Consider the following 25,842-nt stretch of genomic DNA (forward strand, 5'->3'; position numbering starts at 1 on the left):
GATTTATTTAAACAAACGACATTAAGTAGTTAAAGCAAACCCTTTCTCCCCCAAAGAAAAGAAAGCTAAGTACGTCTGCCTTAGCTCTGGGGGATTCTTCGGCGGCTGGGGATGGCGACTGGGAGCTGCCGCCCTGCGTCCCCAGGCACTTCTGCGAGACGGGCAGTGCTGTAAAATTTGAATCTGCGACTCCGGGCCAGGAGTGGTGGCGGAACCGGCGGCGCGGCCGCAGCGACCGGCTGCGAGCGCGGGCACGGATTGGTCGCCGGGCCTCCCGGCCCACCGCGCCTGCGCACTCCTCCGCCCGCACCGCCCAGTCGCCCAACGGCGGCCTCAGGAGTGATAGGGCAGCAGCCGGCCAGCCGGCCAGCGGACAGCAGAGCGGGCGGACGGGTAGGCCCGGTCTGCTCTTTGCGAGGAGGAAGAAGGTGGCCACTCTCCCGGCCCCCAGAACCTCCCCACCCGCCGCAGCACGCCCAGGCCGTCAAGGGCGTCGCTGAGGAGCCGCCGACGCTCTCCCCGGTGCCGCCGCCGCCATGGCTGCCATGATGGATCGGAAGTGAGCCTTAGGGTAACGGCTGCCGGCGCCGGCTCTTCGAGTCCCGGCTCCCCGGCCGCCTCCGCCCGGGGAAGCGCTGCGCTGCGCAGCTGACTGCTGCCTCTCACGGCCCTAGCGACCCCAGGCCCTTAGCCCCGTCGCGCTCCCTGCAAGACTGAGCAGCCAGGAGTGGCTCCCGGCCGCCGGCCCCGGCTGCGAGAAAGATGGCGGACCTGGCCGAGTGCAACATCAAAGTGATGTGTCGCTTCAGACCTCTCAACGAGTCTGAGGTGAACCGCGGCGACAAGTACGTCGCCAAGTTTCAGGGAGAAGACACGGTCGTGATCGCGGTGAGTGACCCCCTCCGGCACCCCTCCTCCCGCTTCTTCGGGCCAGGCTGTGCAGAGAGTTTAGGGAAGTGGCAGGGTGCAGAATTGAAAGGGAGCAGCGGTGTCCCCAGCCCTCGCCGGCGGGGTTTGCCGGTTCAGATAACCCAGTGGAGGAAGACTGCGCAGCTTCGCGTGCGTTCCGGGATCGCCCCTACCCCGGTCTTCGGCGCCGGGAGAAGGGAGGCGCCCAGCCTCAGCCCTGGACACTCCCCCACCTGGGGCAACGGAGGAACGTCCGGGGAGCAAGTTCAGTGCTCGTTTGTCTGCGTTTCTGTGTGTGCAATTACGGATACTGTTGGTGTTTTGGATTAACCCCAAATTTGCCATTCAGAAAATATGTAATGCTTATATAAAGTTCAGCTGGGGACATTGAGCTGTGAGACAAGCCGTATTATGCTTTAGTAAAGATACTTAGGTTTATAGAAATATAACCAGTCCTTGAACCGTGTTATTTCCCCCTGGGAGAAGGAAAAAGCACCAAACAGCTACAAATATTATCTACACCTCAAACTTTCACCCACCACTATTTGAGTGGTGAATGACTTTTCATTTTAACAATTACAAATGGTAAATGGATGATTGTAGAAAGAAATAGTTGAGCTTTTTTTTTTTTTTTTTTTAATAAATCGGAATGATCAATTTTGTTTAATCTAGCAGACCTAGTCGACTTTGGTTGGGTCAGATAAGTGCTCCGAAAGACAAATCGCACTCTTGCTAGGTTTTATGGGATAACAGCCTAGGAAAAAGTATCAGCTTTTTGTTTTTATATCAAAGTATTATAAAAACAAGCTTATAAAAAAGATAAAAATTGACCAGTATTAGATTCATACTTCTGCAATTAAGGTCTATCTTGAAGAAAATTGATCTTTGGTAATCCCAAGCATAGTGAGATACTGTTTTTTTGTAATGTAAAACATAACTAGAGTTGAGTGATCATTTGAGACCAGAATGTGAGGGTTTTTAAGGTCTGATCTCTGGCATTGAAAGGTCTGAGAAAATAGCACTCCTAGTTGAAGGAGATTAAAAATTAATTGTAAAGTATGGCATACGAAACAGTGAACTGTGACTAAATTATGTTGGTCTTTCTTGGCAATGCTATGTAGTAGAACTAACTTTCTACATTGTTACCATAGTATGAAATTTTAATATGTTAATTTTTCCTCTAATGTCATTCTGTAGTTAATAATTGTATGAGGCTATTTAATTCGGAAATAGGGCAGAGGTCACAGGAGATGGGACAAGGATGATTGAAAGCATTGACACTGAAGACAGACTAAAGTTCTTTAGGGTTTTGATGTGAAAGTTTCTCCAAAGTTCAGCTCCGAAAAATGAATGTCTTAGATCCTTGGTAGGCCTTTGGCAAACAAGTCATTAGGCCACTAACAACTGCCAACTATTACTGTGTAAAGATTGTCAGGCCAGTTCTTTGTTAACAAGTGCACAAGAAAATCTCTTGTGTAAATGACATCATAGGCCGGCAGAGGCGGAGTAGGAGTAGTTAAGCGGAGTAGGAGTAGTTAAGCGCAGTAATCCTTTTCCTTTAGGATGGTATATTTTACATATAGTCTGGAGGCTTGCAAGGCCTAGATTAGTTGTCACACTTGAGGCCATTAGTTTCTTAAGAGTTTTTGTAATTTACGGTACTCAGCTTCAGCAGTGGTTGGCACATAACAAACCTATTTTTCCTTTTACACTTGTCTTAAGAATGTCTTATTTCTTCAGATTTTGTGTTTACACAGATCTGTAGTTATCACTGATTCTTTTTGTTGGAATGCTAAAATTTAGGATTCATAAAATGTATTAAGATTAGAAGGTAACCTTTGATGAGGCCCAGATATGACATAAACTATGAAGAAAGAACTAAAGGAAAATAAATAAAGGAAACATACATTTATTCTAGGTTTCCATTGGGAAAAAGTTGCTTATAAGTTCTGTTTCAAAATTTCAGTACTCTATATAAACGATAATATTAGGAATAAATGTATAGGTTGTTGGTTTGTGAATCCATAATGAACAGTTAACCTTTAGGTAAACTGATAAGCATTTTAGTTGTTTTTTGGTTGGTTGATTTTTTTTTTGAGATTTTTTTGAGTTGAGTTTTGCTCTTGTTGCCCAGGCTGGAGTGCAGTGGGGTGATCTCAGCACACTGCAACCTCCGCCTCCCAAGTTCAAGCGACTCTACTGCTTCAGCTGCCTGATTAGCTGGGATTACAGGCACGCGCCACCACGCCCAGCTAATTTTTGTATTTTTAGCAGAGATGGGGTTTCACCATGTTGGCCAGGGTGGTCTAGAACTCCTGACCTCAGGTGATCCACGTGCCTCGGCCTCCCAATGTGCTGGGATCACAGGTGTGGGCCACTGTGCCTGGCCTGTTTTTTTTTTTTGTTGTTTGCTTGTTTGTTTTAAGTGTAAGCAAAAATACATTACAACTAAATAACAACTTTAAAAAATGAAAGGCAACATGTTTTGGTTCATTGTTTTCAGAAATAGTTTCTTGCCTATAGTAACGACATTAATTACTGAAGTCTCATATTTTTGTTCAGCTTTTTAAATGAATTACTTCATTTTGTAAATGGTTATAAGAGCAGCCAGGAGGAGCGGAATTAGAAAATCTCTGGGTAAAATCTTCTCGGTTTATTTTTTCATTTTACTGGTTTCTAATCCTGATTCATAATGAACAGTTTAGGAGAGAATTGCTGCAATGCAGCATTTAAAACTCAATTTTTAAAAACATGATTTAAGAACATTTTGTACACAATCTTCTATTTAGATCAAAATTGAAAGAATATTTTAGTTTATGATGTTAGAAGCATAATCAGTGCTCATGGAGAAAGTAATTTTTAAGAATTCTGATTTTTCTTCTAACTTCAGTTTTTAATACTTTGTCTAAACTTTTTTCCTGCTACTCATGTAATCAGTGATTTTAATAGGACACCATGGCAGGCAAATCTTTCAATTTCATAGTGTTTCTCTGTATGCTGTACAGCCTTTAATACAGAATTTATTTTTAATTAAGTGCTTAGTGAAGTGTTATAAATGTAACATTGAATGAAATGAATTATTTTACGAAAGTCTATAAGTGATATAAACTATTTGCTTTAAATTAGAGAACTTGTTACCTGCAAAACAAGGACAAGGGAAACAGTTTATGTCTTTGAAATGAGCTTGCTGAAAACACCAGAAAAAAAAATGATAGAAAAAATTAGGAGCTTGCTAAAAATGCCAGGAAGAAAAATCAATAAAAAATTACACCTGTTTATGAACCATGAAAGTAGAATATGGTTATTTGCATCATTAAGTATCTTTACAAATCATTATTCCTTATATGGTACACCGTAAAGGCTACCAAAAACAAGTTGTGGTAGTTCAGAGAAATTAGAAGAGAATAAAACTAATTAGATAATCTTGCCCAGTTCCTTGCCTAAAGCAAAACAAGATTCTCCCTTTTCAAGTGAATGATTTGGTGTTTGGACCTTCTTGATTACCTTAAGAGGGAAAAACGAAAGGGAGGAGGGAAGGAACCATCATCACATACCTTTACAGTTGTGGAATGTTAGCCCACTATAGTGTCTAAGGAAAATCTAATATAATACACTCCCAAGTGATCTGAAATAATCAGCTATTCAGAATTCCAGAGAAAGGTATATCCCTGCCAGAAGGGTGTCCTTCATAACCAAATTTGGTGTTCAGCCTGGTTGGTGCATACTCAAAACAGGAATCACTTCCCTTAAGAAACCTAAGGTATGCAGTCGAGATCAATTTACTCCTTTTTGATTTGTCCCCTTAAAGCGTCAGTCAGATGTGAATGCATCTTGTGACTTGGAGTTATTAGTAAAATTGAAATCTGAAACTTCGAGGATCTTTGAAGATACATGGGATTAAAAGTTACATAATGTAAATTTCGAGACTAAAACCAGGTTTGAAAAATACAGATGTCCAGATGAGTTTTTCTTTGTTTAATCTATTTGAAAAATAGAGATATGCCTTAATTATAGACCATTAGAAATAATCTTTATGTATCACAAAGCCAATTTTCATTCCAGGAAGTCAGAGTCAGTCATTAATTTATGGCTAGATCTTTAATTAAAACATTTGCCTTACTTAGTATTACAAAATCATAATTTGGATTTGCAATCAAGATAAGAAGACTGTTTTGTCAACTTAATGCTAAGCACTTGAGTTAATTTTTATTGAACAATAACTTTTAGAAAGATAATCACTCCAGTCTCAATTATTTTTATGTTTGTGTGTTACCTTTTAATAGTTGCCATTTATATTATTTTAGTAAGGTTGTAATGGTAGTTTGTATATTTGCTTTGAGTTGGTAACAAGAGTAAGCAGCTTCATAAAGTACTTTTGAGGCAGGCTTTACTACTAAAACTGTTTACTATTGTAAAGCTGTTTACATTATTGTCTGGCATATCTCTTGGTAAATGGTTTAGGAGCACTATTTTCTATTGATGTAAAAATTGAGGCCAGGCATGGTGTGTCATGCCTGTAATCCCAGCACTTTGGGAGGCTGAGGCAGGTGGATCACTGGAGGTCAGTTTGAGACCATTCTGACCAACATGGCAACACCTCATCTCTACTAAAAATAAAAAAATTAGCCAGATGTGGTGGCACGTGCCTGTGGTCCCAGCTACTCAGGAGACTGAGGCATGAGAATTGCTTGAACCCAGGAAACAGAGATTGCAGTGAACTAAGATGGCGTCACTGCACTCCAGCCTGGGCAACAGAGTGAGATTGTTTTAAAAATATATATGTGTGTGAGTGTGTGTGCGCGCGCGCGCATATGTATATATGTAGATATATATAAAATTCAGCTGACATCACTTGATCACTTACATTAGATCCAAGTGTACAGCTTAACTTAGTATTCAGGTTTTTGCCTGGCCTTATTCTCTATTACTCTTTGAACGCTACAGTCTGTGCTAATTATTTCTAAAATTGTGTTACTCATCTATAGTATCTCATATCTTTATAGTCACTAAATGAATGTCTGCTGAATAAATGAGGAGGGAAAATTATTTTTGCATAGAAAAACTATTAGTATGGTTCATTTCTGGGTGGTGATTGTTATTTTGATTGTACTTAACATTTGTTTTCAGAATTGTTCACCATGAATATATCTTGTGTCAGCAGTAAAATAATAGATTTCTTTTAGCCACACCTGTAGAATTGAATGTTATTTGTTTCAGTAGCATCTAAGAAAAGGATATGTTCACATATGTCATAACTAAAGAATAATCAGACATTGATGCCTATTTTAAATTGATGCCAAAGTGAGATCAGCTTATTATATCTGTCAGTAATGCTTTCAGCTTTAGAGGGAAAACCAACAGCTAATAGTGGCCTAAATAATAAGAGGATGTTTTTCTCACATAACAGAAAGCCTGAATATAGGTCCTTCACGGTTCCTCACTCTGTTATACTTTGTCTTCCTTAGCTGTTGCTTTTCATCATCCTATTTGTCATATTTGCAAGATGGATGCTACAGCTCCAGGCATTCATTTCAGGAAGGAGAAAGGGCAGTTTCAGCTGAGATGGTCCTTTTTATCAGGATAACAACACCCTTCTCAGAGACCTCAAACAGACTACCACTTCGTATTATTCAGAGCTAGGTCATATGACTATTAGTTGCAGGGAGACTAAGCTAGCAGGTATTTGGCTTTCCAGCCTATTGGGAGGTAGCAAGGGAAAGGGGAATTGGGAACAGCTTTAGGAGTGTCTGGTTCATTGTTACTTTTATTTCAGACTTTGAGGTGGGGATGTGGAGTGTAGTAGGTCTTTTTCAGCAAAGACCTAGAAAGTGTTTTCTAATGTTGAGGGCTTTTTCTGGGGTCATGATTGTTTTGTGTTTTAGGGACCAGCTTCCTTTCTTTCCTTTAGAAGAAACTAGAGAGCAGGCAGATACTTGCAAATACATAGAACCCCTTACCTCTTGTTTTCGGATACCTACTCTTTCTCCTAGATTATTAAATTGTTCCTGCAAGCATTTAAAGTTCCTCAGGTCTTACAAGTTTTTAAAACAAAAAAACAAAAAAAAAAACTTTCTTAGATATACAGCAGATTTTCTGCTCCACTTGGTTACCTCCCATTCTTTTTCAGTCCTTTCCAATCTGACCTTTGTCATTGAGTACTTTTTAGTTTTGTCTTAGCCTCACAACTATGTTTGGCATAATCACTCCCTCCTTGAAAATTTTTTTTTTTTTTTTTGACTTGCATGGACACTACTGATTTTTTTTTTCAATACCTCTGGCTCCTCAGACTATATAAGTGGTTCTCCAACAGTGGTCCATGGAGTCCCTAATATCATTTTTGGGGTCCGGAAGATCAGAGCTGTTTTCAGAATAAAATGATGTCTTTTTAACTGTTTTGATATTTGCATTTGATCCTTGCTCCTTGTACTTCAACTTAACAACTTCCCTTGGTTTCTTGCATTCTATACTATTCTTTCTGCCTTAGGATCTTTTAAGCATCCTCCCAATGCCTAGACTACTTTCCTACACGAAACCTTTTTCATCCTTCATGAGTAATACTGGAAAGAGTGATGATGAATTAGTTGCTGCTTATTCTTCCATTCTTAAATATTCTTTCTCCAAGCGTGTTTCCCTGATATTCTGCTTTCCTGTAGACTTAGGTTCTCCTCTTATATGCTGTCATTGCGCTTTCATAGCACTCAATTGTATGAGTCAGAATTCTGATCACTTAATTGTTTAATGTTTGCCCCACTATTACTTATGCTCCACTAAAGCACAGAGGGAATCTGTGTTGGTTATCATTCTAGCATGTCATCTCACATTCCATAAGTATTTGTTAAATGAAAGAATGGTTGAAAAGCTGTTGCAGGACAGGCATGGTGTTTCACACCTGTAATCCCAGCACTTGGGGAGGCTGAGGCAGGAGGATCTCTTGAGCCTAGAAGTTCAAGACTAGCCTGGGCAACATAGCGTGGTGGCACATGCCTCTAGTCCCAGCTGCTCAGGAGGCTAAGGTGCGAGAATTTCTTGAGGTCAGAAGGTTGAGGCGGCAATAAGCAGTGATTGTGCCACTGCACTCCAGCCTGGGTAACAGAACCGAGACCCTGTCTTTAAATAGGTATTTAAAAAAATAAAAATCACTCAGTAATATTTGGCTGCCATAGTAGTGCTAATTATAATTTACTGGGAATTAGAATTGTGATTACTGGGCCCTGGGATTGCAGCAAAGACTAAAGACCATTCATGTTTTCCTGGAGTTTATTCTAATGGGTTTGTATATGGTGATTCCTAAGATCCCTTCTACTTCAAAGATTCAGTGATATTAAATTATGCATACTAGGTATACTATTTTGAAGATTAAATATATGATGGCATCTGTAAAGGTTAGAAAGGTTCCTTTACCTTTAATTTGTATAGTTGAAACACTTTTTTGTTTTTCAGTCCAAGCCTTATGCATTTGATCGGGTGTTCCAGTCAAGCACATCCCAAGAGCAAGTGTATAATGATTGTGCAAAGAAGATTGTTAAAGGTAAATATATTTAACCTGCTGAGTTGTCTTAGCAATAAGTAAATAAGTTTGTGATCTTTTCTCCTTATTCAACTTTCTCTTTTTCATTTTAATGCTCCTTTCTTCTAAGTTAATTGCAGAAGAAAGTTGTTTAAATAATAAAAAGGTCAAATACAATTAGTAAGTATTCTATTGCTGAAATTCCATGATTATGTACAGTACCTAATTAAAGGTATTATGAGAACTATGTTACACACTTATTCTTGAGAGATGCATTTCTATTAGATATTCCTGGGAGAGTTTCCAAGGTGGCAGTTCTAGAAAGAGAACAGCTTGAGAATGAAAACAAAATGGCTAGACACGTTTCTAAAAAGTAGTGGAAAATGGCAGTCTATCATTCTTCCATTCCATTGTTATTCCTTCCCCAAAGACTTACCTATATCCCTTGAGGAATTTAACAAGGGTTGCCAAGGGTGAGAAAAGTAGGTGCATTCCAGTTAATACTGTAACTTATACAAGGATATGTATAATTTTATGTTTTCTAAAACCATTGAATTTTAAAGCTTAGAGAGTACTCATTGTTTATCTGGAGTTACTTCCAGTTACTGTAGAAATCTGTTTAATCAAAGGGATGACTATTACTTTGTGATATGATTTATTTCATTTTTTTACAGCTGTAGTTGTTAAAAACTGCTTCTTAGATTGAGGCAAAATCTGTGTTGTGGCATTCACCACATTTGAGGAGTTGAGATTCAGTATAGAAGTAGATGGATTAGGATAGCATAGGAGCACAGATGTTCATCCTAGTAGCAGGAGATAAAGTGGAGTTATAGAAGGTCTATAGATGTGAGGGAGGGGAAATGTGGATGTACTCATTATATCAATTCCATATTGTCTAATACAGGGAGGAGAGTCATCATGGAGGTGAGGAAGGGGAAAGAAGTTCTAGGAAAAGGCATGAAATGGATGGATTCAGGCAATGTAAGAGTATTGCCAGGCAGTATTAAGGGCCCACGTGAGGTTAGCTGCTGAAAGAGTTGAATTTTTGCCCATTTGGAGTTTTGCTAATTGAGTACAAAAGAGGGAAGTTGGGGACAAGAGAATTGAGGAAATAGTCAAAGGAGTGATTATAATGGTGGACCATGGGATCTAAGGTGGTTAAGTTACAGGCATAAGGATATGAGGGAGGCTGAAGGGCAGTGAAAAAAGGTGGTTATATTAGTGGGTTGTAGATCTCAGTGGGGTCAAAGATTTGTTGGAATCAGGGTACTGGATGGAGTAATAGAAGGTGACTACAGACAGTCCCTGACTTAGAACAACTTAAAATTGTTTGACTTTATGATGGTGGAAAAGCAATACACATTCATTAGAAACAATATTTCTAGTACCTGTACAACCATTCTGTTTTTCACTTTCAGTATAGTATTCAATAAATTATATGAACTATTTGACACTTTTTATAAAATAGGCTTTGTGTTAGATGGTTTTGCCGAATTGTAGGTCAATGTACGTGTTATGAGCACTTTTATTTATTTTTTTATTTTTATTTTTTTTTGAGATGGAATCTCTCTCTGTCGCCCAGGCTGGAGTGCAGTGGCGCAATCTGGGCTCACTGCAAGCTCCGCCTCCTGGGTTCACGCCATTCTCCTGCCTCAGCCTCCCGAGTAGCTGGGACTACAGGCGCCCGCCACCTCGCCTGGCTACTTTTTGTATTTTTTTTTAGTAGAGACAGGGTTTCACCGTGTTAGCCAGGATGATCTCGATCTCCTGACCTCATGATCCACCCATCTCGGCCTCCCAAAGTGCTGGGATTATAGGTTTGAGCCACCGCGCCCGGCCTTTGAGCACTTTTAAAGTAGGCTGTGCTAAACCATGGTGTTTGGTAGGTTACATGTGTTTGATGCATTTTCAGCTTAAGGTATTTTCAACTTACAATACGTTTTTCAGGAAGTAGCCCCATCATAAGTTGAGTATTATCTGTACTTGAAATTGAGATTATGGAAGCAATGCAGTTAGTAATGAAAAGGTAAAGGAGTTGTCATGGAGTCGGCTTCTGAGGTAGTAAAGAAAGGATAAGGCCAGACATGGTAGGTCACACTTATAATTCCAGCACTTTGGGAGGCTGAGGTGGGAGGATTGCTTGAGGCCAGGAGTTTGAGACCAGCCTGGGCAACAGCGAGACCTCATCTCTGTTTTTAAAATAAAAATGAAAGAATAAGATTGCAGAAAATTTGGTTGAGGAGCTGAGAGGCCAGGGTATTTTAGTGGGATTATCTGCTACAGACTTTGAAACCACCAATACTGTTGTATTACAGCAGTAATGGTATTGGTGAGAGGGAGTGAACTGGGTACTGAAATCTTTGTAAAACGAAGGGGAAATAACACTTGTAATTGTGTAAATGACTGCAGCAAAGAGGAACAGGGTCATCATGTTGTAAGCATCATGTGGTTTTCCAGAGGGATCTATCGTAGAACACAGTTTCTTTGATTGAGGCATACTTCTGTCTCATCAGTACAGTTTAAGATTACATTAACTTTCTAACTAATAGAAAGTTACTGATTCATGAATTCATGGGCGATTTGAATATACAGGTCTTTTTTATATCTCTTGCTGCCTACCTTAAACCCCACCCCATACTTGCACTTTGGAGAGCAAACCTTTAAGGCGCAGCTTCCATTTTGTTCATTTTAGCTCTTAATCGTATTTTGAGTTTTATTTTTATAATTATCTTACCCGGGGGGGATCTAGTAAGTTGGCTGTCAGCACATTTGATAAGTCTATTAAAGTGTCAAAGGCATTGAAGTTTGAAAAATACGATTCTAAATCATTTATAAAGTGCTTAATGGGCCATGGTCCCTAGCTTAATCTTCTAAAATGAATGAGATTGTTGACAGTTATTTAAATCACACTGTTTGGGTATTCAGCCGACCTCAGAGCCTCTTACCTATACAGTTGGCTAGTCCTTAATTTGTCAACATACTCACAAGAAGATGATGAAAAACTTGAATCCTTTTATCAAGCGTTGGTGCGTGAGTCTAGTATATGCCCAAAGTACCAATTGAATAACCATATCCAAACAGGAAATGAGGTTAGTTCAACCATAGTCTTTACTTAATGAAATTTTGGTATACTTATTTCATAATCTATTGCTTTTCCCATTTTGAAAATGTATGTAACATTTGTGTCTTCCATTACCTTTGTTCTCTTTGGCTTTTAAAACTAATCTACAGTAGCTGTGAGATTTTTATCCTTGGAATGTAATCCTCCTTAGTAACTAGAAACTTGGGTTCATTTGAAGCCATTCTTTTGCTATCATACTATCCACATCAACCTTAAAGTCTCTCTCCACACTGTTTATTCTGTTGTTCTGTTTTGAGGATCATATTTGTGGAAGATGGTAGTAAATAGAAGTACCTCCATTATAATATCATCAGTTAATATTTTATGGTCTTTCCTGAGCAGCACAGGTTCATTCATTCATTCATTCATTTTTTTTTTTCTGAATATGACTTTAAAAGTTCTTCTTAGGGCCTTAGTTTTTATTTTGTTTTGGTTTTCTAAGAGTTACTTATCCTGGACTTTTATCTTTCTCATGCTGTTCTGATGAGTTCTATCTCTTGTATATCCTTAGTTACATAATCTCTTAATAATAGGCTCATACTCAGAGTTTTTCAAAATCTATTGTTTTTTAGGTGGTACCTAACCTTTAGGAAAAGAAGATGAAGTCTGTTGTCCTAACATTTAGGGTATATGCATCTGTTACTTTTGTTCTGCTTTATTACTATTTGCAGTTCTAAGGTGAAATTGTTAGCTTCCTGAAATTTCTCTTCTTTTCTCAAAATTTCAGTCCCTTCTTCATCTTGCTTTACTATTTGGAACTGTGTTCAGGATAATAGTTCCCTTCTCTGTAATATGGTAAGAGTATAATCTTAGGAATCAGACAGTCCTAGATTGAATTCCAGGCTATGCCACTTTCTTGCTGTGTGACTTTTGGCAAGTTACCTAACCTTTCCAAATCTCAATTTTTTTTTCTGCAAAATAGGTACTAGGAGTTGTTAAACACAAAACAGGTATCAACTGCTAATTGTGGCCTCTGTCGTCGTCATCTTCCTTTTTTTTTTTTTTTAATTGAGATGGAGTTTTGCTCTTGTTGCCCAGGCTGGACTGCAATGGCACGATCTCGGCTCACTGCAACCTCTGCCTCCTGGGTTCAAGTGATTCTTCTGCCTCAGTCTCCTGAGTAGCTGGGATTACAGACATGCGCCACCACGTCCTGCTAATTTTTGTGTTGTTAGTAGAGACAGGGTTTCTCCATGTTGGTCAGGCTGGTCTTGAACTGCCAACCTCAGGTGATCTGCCCACCTTGGCCTCCCAAAGTGCTGGGATCACAGGCGTGAGCCACCATGCTCGGCATGTGTCCTCTGTCTTCTTAGAGGAAATTATTAATTCAATCAGTCATGGTTGTATTTGGGATAAACTCATAGTCTCAACTATTTCTACTGTACAAAATTAGACTTCCAGCAAGTGTTAGAAGACAAGGTTTCTATCATAATCTCTTTCTTCTTCTTTGCAACCTTTGTAATTTATGTCAGTATCACCTGGCCATAATTTCCTTTTATCTTCACCCAAGTGCTCTGTACCATTTTGGAGGAGACTGTGTAGTAGCTGGTGGGACTTGTCCTGGACACAAGGGTATGAATGTGGCAGAGTTACCAGTAATACACGTATTTAAGGAGAAGGATGGCGTAGGGGTAGGTACCTAGGGAGGTGTGAGGACAGGAAAGCAATTAAATACATGGTAGGTTGTACTTGGGACAATCGTTGTTAAACAGATTGGATGGGAAGCCATGGTTAGAAATTGTTGGTAGGCAAAGATCAGCAGAATGATGGGCCAGCTGGAATTTCTTTTGAGATAGAGATTTGATGAGCAAGTTGCCAGTAATGACCTGAAAGCCGATAGTACTCTCTGGGTCACTGACAAGTTCATTGAGATTGCACTCGCTCATAATTGTCTGGACAAGTTTATAATTTGATTATATATAGGGCTGTTACCATTCCCTATTTGTAGATGTGTTAGATACAATTGTTTCTTTTGAATAAGATTTATCCACTTGTATTCTCTTGAATTCTGAATCCGAGTGATTTGTTTCCCTTGTGTTAAGTAGTTTATTTATTCAGTGCCCACTATATGATAAGCATCTCATCAGGTCTTTGTAGATTTCCTGTTTTTTCCACCATGGCTTCCTGACATGAACTCTCTGCCACTGTATTCACCTTTGGTTTTTCCAGATGTAGCCTGCCTTGTGTTTATTTTGGTTCCTCTGCTCCTTGAATATGTAGTGCAGTGGTTAAGAGCAGGTCTCTGGAGCCACGTCTATTTGCATTTGCATCTCAACTTCATCTTACTAGCTGTGGAGTTACAGTCAAGTTTATTGAACCTCTCTGTGTCTCAGTTTTCTCATCTCATCAATAATGGTACAGTGCAGGCCAGATGTGGTGGCTCACACCTGTAATCCTAGCACTTTGGGAGGCCGAGGCGGGTGGATCTCCTGAGGTCAGGAGTTGAAGACCAGCCTGGCCAACATGGTGAAGCCCCGTCTCTACAAAAAATACAAAAATTAGCTGGGTGTGGTAGCACACGCCTGTAATCCTAGATATTTGCGAGACTGAGGCAGGAGAATTGCTTGAACCTGGGAGGCAGAGGTTGCAGTAAGCCGAGATTGCGCCACTGCACTCCAGCCTGGGTGACAGAGCAAGAATGTCTCAAAAGCAAAAAGCAAATAGTACAGTGCAGGGGGTTTTGTGATGATTAAATAGAATAATATATAAAAAATGGTTAGAACCGGACTCATTGTAAGCTCTCAGATGTTAATAGTAACTTCATATGATGACTTCTAATTCTCAGAGCTTTTCCCTAAGTAGTCATTTTGTTGGAGCGGCTGAAGTTCAGAGAGATACAAAGCAACTTTTCTAAAACGTGATCTCACTAGCTAAATATTTAGCTGTTATCTCACTAGCTAAATATGTTTTTTCTGTTGATAAAGTATGAAAGAAGTAATACTTATTGAGAGTTGTCCACCTCTGTTTCTCATAGGAATGACAAAAGTATATTAAAAAGGGTGAGGGAGGCTTTAGAAAGATGCTGTACATTGATGATGGTAATAAATATTCAAGCATTTGAGTTCCTCCGGAGTACCAGGCACTGTGTTAGGAGTTAAACACAGTCCTGACCTTGAGGAGTTGACAGGCTGGTGAGTAAAGCAAACAAGTAAATTGACAGAATACTCATTGGTAAGTATTATGATTAAATGCAGATACTGTAAGAACACATAGGATGAGACTTTTACTCAGATATTTTGGGGGTGGGTTGTGGAATTGGTTTTGAGGAAGAAGTGAATGTGATACATGAAATAATTTTGCTTTCCTTCTGAAAAATGAAAAGATTTTGAAGGAAAGTTTCAAATGTTTGGAGTCTCTTAAAATCTTCTCAGGGAAGTAAGTAATGATGTCTTTTTTCTCGTTAATAAATGTTTCTATAGGAGATCTATTATCTAGTTAGTTGTGCCCAATGTTGGAGTTTTTTTTTCTTTTAAAAATAATAAAAACAAGGATTGGCTTGCTTACTGGTTTACTTTTCACTGTTATATGCTGTTTCCAACAGAGGCTTCTCTTTTTATTTTGACTTCCTCTAGAATAGAATGTAATTTCATAGTACTTTTCTTGTCATCAAAAACAAAAAACAAAATCCTCGAAAGCCAGAAATCAAAAGATTGCCTTTTCCCCCCCTTTGACCTAATAAAGGAATATATTTAAACGTTAATGTCAGAAGCTAGAAAAAAATTGAAAAATTCATAGTAGGGTCAGGTGCAGGGGCTTACTTAGGCCTATAATCCCAGCACTTTGTGAGGCTTGAGGCAGGAGGGTTGTTTGAGCCCAGGAGTTTTGAGACCAGCCTGGGCAACATAGCAAGACCCTGTCTCTACAAAAAGTTTTTTAGAATTAACCAGGTGTGGTGGCATGTGCCTCTCTAGTCCTGGCTACTTGAAGCTGAAGCAGGCAGCTTACTACACCCAGAAGGTCAAGGCTGCAGTGACCACTGAGCTATTTACTGTGCCATGGCACTCTGAACAGATGGGAGACCCTGTCTCATAACTTTTTTTTTCCATAGAAACTTCTTGGTAATTGATTTTGATTTTTCATAGGAACTTCTTGGTAATTGATTTTGAGGTAGGACTGAGTGTTATACTTCGTGGGTAGGGTAAAGAGGAAGGTAGGGGTTTGTGAGGATTAGCTACTAATTAACCATCAATTAGTCTCGTTTCTAAAATCTCATCTGTATGTAAATTGGCAGAAGACATTTTTCTTTTTGATCACATAAAGCTTTGGAATGTAGAGTAATGACGTTTGAGATACATGCTGATAGAAGAGATTCTTTATTATAAGCAATGGAATTTAAAATTTCTTAATTGACCACAGAAAGCAGTCTGGGTCCAGAAAAATTGCTTAGATGGGTCATCACTAAGAAATTTACTGTTGTTATATATTTATAACATATATGTATAACACACATATGTATAACATATATATTTTTATAACATATATATGTTATATATTTCCTTTAATGTCTTTATAAATCCTTTATGTACTAAACTTTGATGGAGTCTTTCATATTAGCAGAAAGCAAATCTGAATCTTTCTTGCCACTCTTTCCACAAATAATTTTGGTAATTTTTTTGAGACAGAGTATCACTCTGTCACCCAGGCTGGAGTGCAGTGGCTCCATCTCAGCTCACTGCAACCTCCTTCTCCTGGGTTCAAGCGATTCTTGTGCCTTAGTCTCTCAAGTTGCTAAAATTACAGGCATGTACCATCACATCCAGCTAATTTTTTTTTTTTTTTTTTTGAGATGGCGTTTCACTCTGTCACCCAGACTGGAGTGCAGTGGCACAATCTTGGCTCACTGTAACCTCCGCCTGCCTGATTCAAGCAATTCTCCTGCCTCAGCCTCCCAAGTAGCTGGGACAACAGGTGCGCGCCACCAAGCCCAGCTAATTTTTTTGTATTTTTAGTAGAGACGGGGTTTCACCATGCTGACCAGGCTTGAACTCTTGACCTCGTGATCCGCCTGCCTTGGCCTCCCAAAGTGCTGGGATTACAGGAGTGAGTTACTGCACCCAGCCACTCCCACAAATATTTTATTGTACAGAATTTAGTATGCAAGGATTAGGAAGAGTGTGTGTGTGTGTGTGTGTGTGTGTGTGTGTGTGTGTCTTTTAGGGTCTTTTATACCTCACTGAGAATAAACATCTGACATTTCCCTGTAACATTCTTTAAGTAATTTCTTTTTTAACCTTTTCTCTACCCTATCATCTTGTAGTTTAAGTAATTTCTTATGAATCTTTCTTAAGGAAAAAAATGCCCTGAATTATAAAGTCTCTTATTTTCTCATAGATGTACTTGAAGGATATAATGGAACAATATTTGCATATGGACAGACATCCTCTGGGAAGACACACACAATGGAGGTAACATTTTATAATCTGTGCTTAGATGTAGTTTGCAATACATACAGCATTCATTCATTATTTGTGATACTGTTTCACCATGCATAAACATTTTAATTTACTCTTTATTGCCTTTTCTCATACAGATAATATGCATGTAACATCATTGTTGGAATCTAATCAGTTCCTGAGTTTAAATAGTAAGGGATACCTGTATTTGAGATAATATTTGAGATTGTTTTATCAGTTAGCATAACCATAAAATAATGAACATTTTAGACAAGAATTTTCTATCACCTTGTTATATGGGAAATTTTGAATGCTTATGTGTTGTTGATTCTATTTAGTATAAGTAACTTTTTCCTGTTCTCCTTGGCTCCTCCTTCCTCAAAATACCTCTTACTCTTCTCTGATAAGAATGTTGCCATAATTATCAGTGCTGCTGTTAATAATAGATGTGGACTCACTATAGCTTTGCTTCTAGAAAACAGCCTGTGATTTTCTGCCACTGCTAAAGAGCATCTGTTTTTATCATTTATTTGACTGTACTATATTAAGTAAATGACTGCTGCTTTTAGTGTGATTCATATTACTGATTTTCATATCATAGAGAACAAGGACATCCTAGTATTTGCATGAATTTGCCTTGAAGTAGAAGGAATAATGTAGAATTATATGGAAAGAAACTAAAATCTTTTTTATTATGTTCATTTTACAATGAACATTTTACAAGCATGGATAATCTAAATCTGGTGATTAAATGAAGTGTTAAGATCTGTTGGTAACCCATGTGGTTGATGTACAGTACTATGTGTATGTGTAATAGTTGAATTGGATTTTTTAGGTATTTACAGAGCCGTTTTCACAAAATACAGTTCCCATCCTTTCTTGACTATAAGTTGTAGATTGAAACTCTTTGTTTTTACTTCATATTTTATAATTTGTCTAAGAAGTCTAGTTTTGTTTTTTGTTTAGGGTAAACTTCATGATCCAGAAGGCATGGGAATTATTCCAAGAATAGTGCAAGATATTTTTAATTATATTTACTCCATGGATGAAAATTTGGAATTTCATATTAAGGTAAATTCCTTGAGAAAAGTTTGTATTTTATTTTACAGCAAGAATACTGTTCTTAAAAAATAGTAAATGCTAGTTTCTTTAAAGTAATTTTAAAAATTATTTTTATGGAAAGGCATAGTTGAAAGATCATTCAGGTTAGTAAACTTGGATTCTTGTTCATCTGCCATTAGATGAACAGGAATGTTAACTAACTTAAATAATTTAGTCTTTAGCCTCCTCCATAAAATAAAGGAGGTTGCTTTACTGCAGAACTCGAAAGTTTCTACTACACGAAACTATTCTAATTCATTTTAGATGAAGATAATGTAAATTATGTCCAGTGAGAAGACTGCTTAAATAACTAAGCTAATTTGATTAATTTATGTCTTCCTATTAGAATGTGAACTATGGCTGGTATGTTGATAACTGTTCTCCTAGTCTAAACAGTGCCTAGCACTCAGACCTCAATATGTGAGTAAGTTATTATATAATTTTAGTTGATTGATTTTTTTTAAATTTGCCCTTTAGGTTTCATATTTTGAAATATATTTGGATAAGATAAGGGACCTATTAGATGGTAAGTTAAATTCTTGCTAGTTAATCAGTTTTAAATAGCATCTGTTAATTCCTTTTTAATAGTAGATATGAGACTATTTCTTTGTAACCTGTATGAAACTGTCTTAAGTTATTGGAAATAGAATTTTTTTTTTTCTTCTAAAGTTTTAGTTGAATACCTCTAAATAGAATAACTTGTTTAAAGCGATGTTTATGGGTACTTCTTAAGTAGTAATTAGAGCACTGGACTGGGAGTTACATAATCTGAGCCCTGAGTTCTAGTGTTCTGTCAGCTCTCAATTAGATACGTTGTCCTTAGGCAAATCGTTGAACCACTCCCGGTTAACGTTCTTGTTTATAAAATGTGGGTGGTATAGGTTGGAGTGGTCCTAAAATTCTATATTGTCACATTGGTTTCTATTTAGATCTCCTACTGTGTCTATAAGGTCTGCTTTAGAGCAATGTTTTAGCACTTTTTTTAGAGTTCAACTATTGCTGTTAGGCTGCTCAGAGAAGCCTATCAATTGAATTATTTCACATCCAGTGTTAGTTTTAGGAGAATGTTGCTAATATTTATTTTTCTTTTTCAGTTTCAAAGACCAACCTTTCAGTTCATGAAGACAAAAACCGAGTTCCCTATGTAAAGGTATTTATAGTACAGTTGTCTAGAAAAACCCTGTAATACTTTTTTTTTTGAGACAGTCTCACTCTGTCTCCCAGGCTGGAGTGCAGTGGTGCAATCTTGGCTCACTGCAACCTCTGCCTTCCAGGTTCAAGCAATTCTCCTGCCTCAGCCTCTTGAGTAGCTGAGATTACAGGCGTGTGCCACCACGCCCAGCTAATTTTTGTATTTTTAGTAGAGACGGGATTTCACCATGTTTGCCAGACTGGTCTCAAACTTCTGATCTCCTGATCCACCCGCCTTATTTATTTATTTATTATACGGAGTCTCACTGTGTTGCTCAGGCTGGAGTGCAGTGGCTCACTGCAACCTCCACCTCCCAGGCTCAAGCAATTCTTCTGCCTGAGGCTCCCAAGTAGCTAGGATTGCAGGCATCTCCCACTGTGCCTGGCTAATTTTTGTATTTTTATTAGAGACAGGGTTTCACTATGTTGGCCAGACGTTAATGTATTTTTAAAAATTATTTCACAGGGGTGCACAGAGCGTTTTGTATGTAGTCCAGATGAAGTTATGGATACCATAGATGAAGGAAAATCCAATAGACATGTAGCAGTTACAAGTAAGTAGAAAATAACACCGGTTAGGATTTAAAACCAGCTTAAAATATCCTTATCCAGGTGATTAATTATAAGATTGCTTTAGGGAAATTGTTAAGAGGAAATCATGTTTATTTATATTTGTGTAATTTCCTTGCAGATATGAATGAACATAGCTCTAGGAGTCACAGTATATTTCTTATTAATGTAAAACAAGAGAACACACAAACGGAACAAAAGCTCAGTGGAAAACTTTATCTGGTTGATTTAGCTGGTAGTGAAAAGGTAAAGTCTTCATGTATTTTGATAAATATTTAAGCATCTTTGTAAACTTGAGTTTGAATTGGGAGTTATGCAGGATTCGTTGTTGCATCTTGAAAACTTATCAAATTGGATTTGGTAACCTGAGATTTGTAACTGCTGATACCATTGCTTTATGATGACATCAACTAAATAATCAGTTCCAAGTTACTGTTGTTTGACCATAGTCTAGTTCCACTCATAAATAGTTTCTGTGACTTAAGATGTATTCATGGTGAGAACTTGTTCGGTGTATGTTGTTATAAACTTTATTAGGTATCCCTTTTCTAATTTTTGATATGTATTTTATCCACATTGGCAGCGAGGTCCCTATTAAAACTGGTAACTGTCCATTAGTCTTTTCTGGTTTGGTTGGACTTGCTTCTTTCCTTTGGATGATTGTTTCATTATTACAATTCTATACAGTCTGATTGTCGTCTGTATCAAATTAAGTTTGAATGTTATAATAGGGACCTCTGTGACCATTTTTGCTGTTGTGCTAATTTTGTTTTTTCTGCTTAGAATGATACATCTGTTCTGTTCTGTTGTGAAGTCTTATACACATCTTTCAAAGATTATCTAATGTTGAGAATTCTCCTAAGTTGTTTCTTCAGCCAACATTGCTAATTTATTGTTCTGACCTATCTTTAACATAGATACTAGCTGGGCGTGGTGGCGCAAGCCTGTAATCCCAGCTACTGGGCAGGCTGAGGCAGGAGAATTGCTTGAACCCAGGAGGCGGAGGTTGCAGTGAGCTGGAATTGAGCCACTGCACTTCAACCTGGGTGATAGAGTGAGACTCAGTCTCAAAAAAAAAAAAAAGCCACACAACATAGATATTTAGATACTTTATGTTTTTTTTTTTTTTTTTAGAAGAAGCAGGTTTGCTTATATAATGAGTTTAAACTCAGTCTCTGTTTTCTAATAGTTACAACATCAACATTATGCATTAGCCAGTTTTAGAAGTTTCCTATTTTCTAATGTAGCAAAGGGGACTAACAGATTAATGAACTACAAATTTACATTTAAAGCGGTTATTTTCAAGAGTACCTACAAACTACAGATAAAATTTGATGTCTCTGTAATCAAACTCTTAAGAGTAGTACTCAAGAAATGGTGGTACCTAAGAGTAAATGCTTGGCAAGTAAGATCATGAAGCTTTTCGTGTTCTTTTTTCTTTTTTACTGGTTGTTGATGACCTCTGAAAATTTTAGAAAATTTAAAGAAAATTTTTGTAATTTTGTTTCGTTCTTTTGAAATCTTATGTATAGGTTAGTAAAACTGGAGCTGAAGGTGCTGTGCTGGATGAAGCTAAAAACATCAACAAGTCACTTTCTGCTCTTGGAAATGTCATTTCTGCTTTGGCTGAGGGTAGTGTGAGTATACATGTCTTCTATCTCCCTGTTACCTTATGGGGCATTATTTAAATATAGGTGTATATGTCTGCATGGGTGTTAGAGAGAGAGAGAGATTCACTGTGTTTGAATCAGTATGTGTAAGTTAGTTGTCTTTTGGGAGTTTATAATATTGTATATATATCCTAGTTCACATTTTAATATCAAATAGTTAACTGAAATAACCTTTTAATTTATTTAAAGTAGCATATTTTTATAACATTTTATTGTACAGAAACCCACTGGTCTTGTTTTCTTTCTTTGTTTTTGTATGCAGACATATGTTCCATATCGAGATAGTAAAATGACAAGAATCCTTCAAGATTCATTAGGTGGCAACTGTAGAACCACTATTGTAATTTGCTGCTCTCCATCATCGTACAATGAATCTGAAACAAAATCTACACTCTTATTTGGCCAAAGGTTTGTTGTTAAGAAAGTACAAAACCTAAATGTAGATAGACCTTTTGTTTATAAAATGTAGGAAAATGTGAGCTGCTATTCCAACCTGTACATATTGTTTTGTGCTAGACACACTCAGTTTGAATTGATGACAGATAATACAAGATGGGTCTGTTTTTGATACTGCTTGGTTTAAGTTTTAGTACACATTAAAGTCAGATGTAATTTTAGTCAAATTTTTGTGACAAGCTGTGATTTGGTATTAAAGAAAATAAGCATTTGACTCAAATAATGATGTAAAAGCCTGGCAAACATAATTCTGTGTTAGGCCTGTAGACATGCATGACAGGTTAACATCTATATGAGATGATTAGGAAAATCAGTAATGATGATTCCGTCTTTGACTTTCAACAGTAATTTCTTAATTCAGCCTTGCAAACAAATTGGAAAAATATAGGTCTTTGTCTTTTATTTTTAATGATTTTTTTTTTTAAGCTATTGACGGATTTTGGAGCAGACTCAAATTTAGTTGGGTTGTAAATAACCTCATAGGTTGTGTCTTTTAGTATGTAGTCTAAGAGATTATTGGACAAGAATAAATTTCTTAGCCATATATACATATATTCCATATAGATAAAAATTAAAAATAATTTCAGTCTCATCCCTTTTTTCCTCCAATTACATCTCTTAGGGCCAAAACAATTAAGAACACAGTTTGTGTCAATGTGGAATTAACTGCAGAACAGTGGAAAAAGAAGTATGAAAAAGAAAAGGAAAAAAATAAGATCCTGCGGAACACCATTCAGTGGCTTGAAAATGAACTCAACAGATGGCGTAATGGTAATAACTTAAGAATTTGTCATCTTGTTTGTTAAATACAGATTTAGAGCATAGAAACGTAGAAATAGTTCAGCAAAATCAGTAAGTGACTAGATCAAGAAATTTAATAGTCATCGAAATAATTATTTAAAATCTAATAGAAATCCTGGAGCTGAAAAATAAAATGAGCAAAATGCAGTAGAGACCATCAGTAGTAGAATTAATTGACCAGAAGAAAGCATCTGAACTTGAAGACAGATTATTTGAAAATAACACAATCAGAGAATAAAAAGTTTAAAAGAACGACGCTGAGTGCAGTGGCTTACGCCTGTAATCCCAGCACTTTGGGAAGCCGAGGTGGGCAGGTCACCTGAGGTCAGGAGTTAGAGACCAGCCTGGCCAACATGGTGAAACCCCATCTCAACTGAAAATACCAAAATTAGCCTGGCATGGTACTGGGCAGCTGTAATCCCAGCTAATGAGAAGTCTGAGGCAATAGAATTGCTTGAACCCTGGAGGCAGAGGTTACAGTGAGCCTAGATTGCACCACTGTACTCCAGCCAGGGTGACAGATTGAGACTCCGTCTCCAAAAAAAAAAAAAAAATTTTTTTAAAGGAATGAAATTGAAATTAGTTTTAGACATGTCGTTTCTTATTAACCACTTTATCATATTTTAGGGGAGACGGTGCCTATTGATGAACAGTTTGACAAAGAGAAAGCCAACTTGGAAGCTTTCACAGTAGATAAAGATATTGCTATTACCAATGATAAACCAGCAACTACAATTGGAGTTATGGGAAATTTTACTGATGCTGAAAGAAGAAAGTGTGAAGAAGAAATTGCCAAATTATACAAACAGCTTGATGACAAGGTAGGTATTTCTCGATTTAGGTCTGTTTTATATTGGGATACTATTGACATGAGTGTTTTTATTTTCTAATTTTTCATATTTTAGTGCTGTGGGCACTTAGGATCTTTATACATATTCCTTGATTTCTGTTAATCTTGTAAAAATTATTAACAAAATAAGTCATAATTTCTATGTGGAAACTGTATGAGGGTGTATCTTTTTTCCCCCTCTTTTTAAGCTGAAAGAATTTTATAAGGCAGCAGTCCCCAACCTTACTGGCACCAGGGACTGGTTTCAGGGAAGACAATTTTTCCATGGACCAGGGTGGGGGAGATGGTTTTGGGATGAAACTTCCACCTTGGATTATCAGGCATTAGATTCTCATAAGGAACCTGTAACCTAGATCTCTTGCATGCACAGTTCGTAATAGAGTTCGCACTCTTAATGATATTCTAATGCTGCTGTTCTGTCAGAAGGCGGAGCTTAAGTGGCAATGCTTGGTGCTCACCTCCTGCTGTGCGTCCCGGGTCCTAACAGGCTTCCAGTACTGCTCTGTGGCCTGGGGACTGGGGGACCCCTGTTCTAATGAAAACTTGGCATTGGGTCATTGGGAGCCTTAATGATACCAACTGTTAGAATCAGGGCTCTGAAGATTCCAATAAAAGATGATGTAAGAGATTAAGGGAAACACAATAGAGTGGAAATAATATCTTCCTGCTTTGCGTATAGAAGTAAAGTGAATAGTATGAATAATAGCAAATTAAGAACATAAGAATGGAAGGAAAGAACAAGAGCAGTAAAGAAATTAGGCCGGGCGTGGTGGCTCAAGCCCGTAATCCCAGCACTTTGGGAGGCCGAGATGGGCCGATCACGAGGTCAAGAGATCGAGACCATCCTGGCTAACACGGTGAAACCCCGTCTCTACTAAAAAAGTACAAAAAACTAGCGGGGCGTGGTGGTGGGCGCCTGTAGTCCCAGCTACTTGGGAGGCTGAGGCAGGAGAATGGCGTGAACCCGGGAGGCTGAGCTTGCAGTGAGCTGAGATCCGGCCATTGCACTCCAGCCTGGGCGACAGAGCAAGACTCAAAAAAAAAGAGAAAGAAATTAGAAGAAATTTTTTTTTTTTTTGGAGACAGAGTCTCGCGCTGTTGCCCAGGCTGGAGTGCAGTGGTACAATCTCAGCTCACTTGCAAGCGCCGCCTCCTGGGTTCATGCCATTCTCCTGCCTCAGCCTCCCGAGTAGCTGGGATTACAGGCGCCCGCCACCATGCCCAGCTAATTTTTGTTTATTTAGAAGAGACTGGGTTTCACTGTGTTCACCAGGCTGGTCTTGAACCTCTGACCTCAGGTGATCCACCTGCCTCAGCCTCCCAGAGTGCTGGGATTACAGGCGTGAGCCACCACGCCTGGCTGAAAATATTTTTTTAAGCTGATATTTTTAATGTGTTCTAAGCAGAGATGGCAGATTCGAAGTACATGACCATTATAAGTATTGATAATTGAAAGAAATTCCTTTTGTTTTGCCATTTTCTTAAAAGACATTAAAATAAGCAATGTTGAATTTGGAGAAATGGTTTTGAATATTTGTGGGAGAGTAGTAATCTTATAACCTGTATTGGGAAACAACTAGAACCAGGTTGTTAACTACTTGGTTAACTGGATACTTCAAATTCTAGGATGAAGAAATTAACCAGCAAAGTCAACTGGTAGAGAAACTGAAGACGCAAATGTTGGATCAGGAAGAGGTGAGTTGAGTACCTTTTATATTGCTTCCAGAAAAGCTTTATAGTTTTGGTTTCTGAATCCCATTGACTTTGTCTTTAGTAGTTGTATAATTTTGGGTATGACCCTCTTTGTGGGAATAAGAATGTCACATGGATAAAATGAGTTTTTACTCATTCGTCGTATCTGCCCACATAAAATCTGTTGTTCATTTCTGCCATCGTTTTTTTCATCCTGGTTCTTGACTTTTCTCTTCTTGTCACCTACTTTGGATTCTCATTTTACCTTCTCACCTAGCAGAGCAGGGGGATAATTGAAAAGCAGTCCTTTAAAATTTTTTTGTGGGAGTGGTGTGTAGGGTGAAGACAAAGACTGCTTCAGTAAGAAGGAGATACTCTCCGTCGGTGAACTTAATCCTGATCAGATCATCTTTCAACTATAGCATTTTGTATTTCAACTATAAGTGCATTATTCCTCAAAGGGGCACTATAGACATTTTGCATTGGATAATTTATGTTTTTCTGTCCTTTGCATTATAGGACATTAAGCATTCCTGGTCCCTACTCCTAAATGCCATTAGCATTCTACCCTATTATTAACA

General features: G+C 38.1%; 1 protein-coding gene across 1 annotated transcript in view; it reads left to right on the top strand.

The window, feature by feature from the left end:
* Positions 1-316: 316 nt before the first annotated feature.
* Positions 317-25,842, top strand: part of KIF5B (kinesin family member 5B) — a 47,936-nt gene continuing 22,410 nt past the window's right edge. Inside the window, exons 1-13 of the mRNA XM_008002723.3 lie at positions 317-888; positions 8,350-8,437; positions 16,869-16,942; positions 17,897-18,001; positions 18,509-18,557; positions 19,126-19,181; positions 19,689-19,776; positions 19,914-20,038; positions 21,325-21,429; positions 21,725-21,870; positions 22,541-22,689; positions 23,347-23,540; positions 25,196-25,264. Of these exons, the coding sequence (XP_008000914.1) occupies positions 763-888; positions 8,350-8,437; positions 16,869-16,942; positions 17,897-18,001; positions 18,509-18,557; positions 19,126-19,181; positions 19,689-19,776; positions 19,914-20,038; positions 21,325-21,429; positions 21,725-21,870; positions 22,541-22,689; positions 23,347-23,540; positions 25,196-25,264 (1,374 nt within the window). The 5' untranslated portion in view covers positions 317-762. The remainder of the gene's footprint in view (positions 889-8,349; positions 8,438-16,868; positions 16,943-17,896; positions 18,002-18,508; positions 18,558-19,125; positions 19,182-19,688; positions 19,777-19,913; positions 20,039-21,324; positions 21,430-21,724; positions 21,871-22,540; positions 22,690-23,346; positions 23,541-25,195; positions 25,265-25,842) is intronic.

This window comes from Chlorocebus sabaeus, chromosome 9 (assembly GCF_047675955.1).
Source record: "Chlorocebus sabaeus isolate Y175 chromosome 9, mChlSab1.0.hap1, whole genome shotgun sequence".
Taxonomy (NCBI): Eukaryota; Metazoa; Chordata; class Mammalia; order Primates; family Cercopithecidae; genus Chlorocebus; species Chlorocebus sabaeus.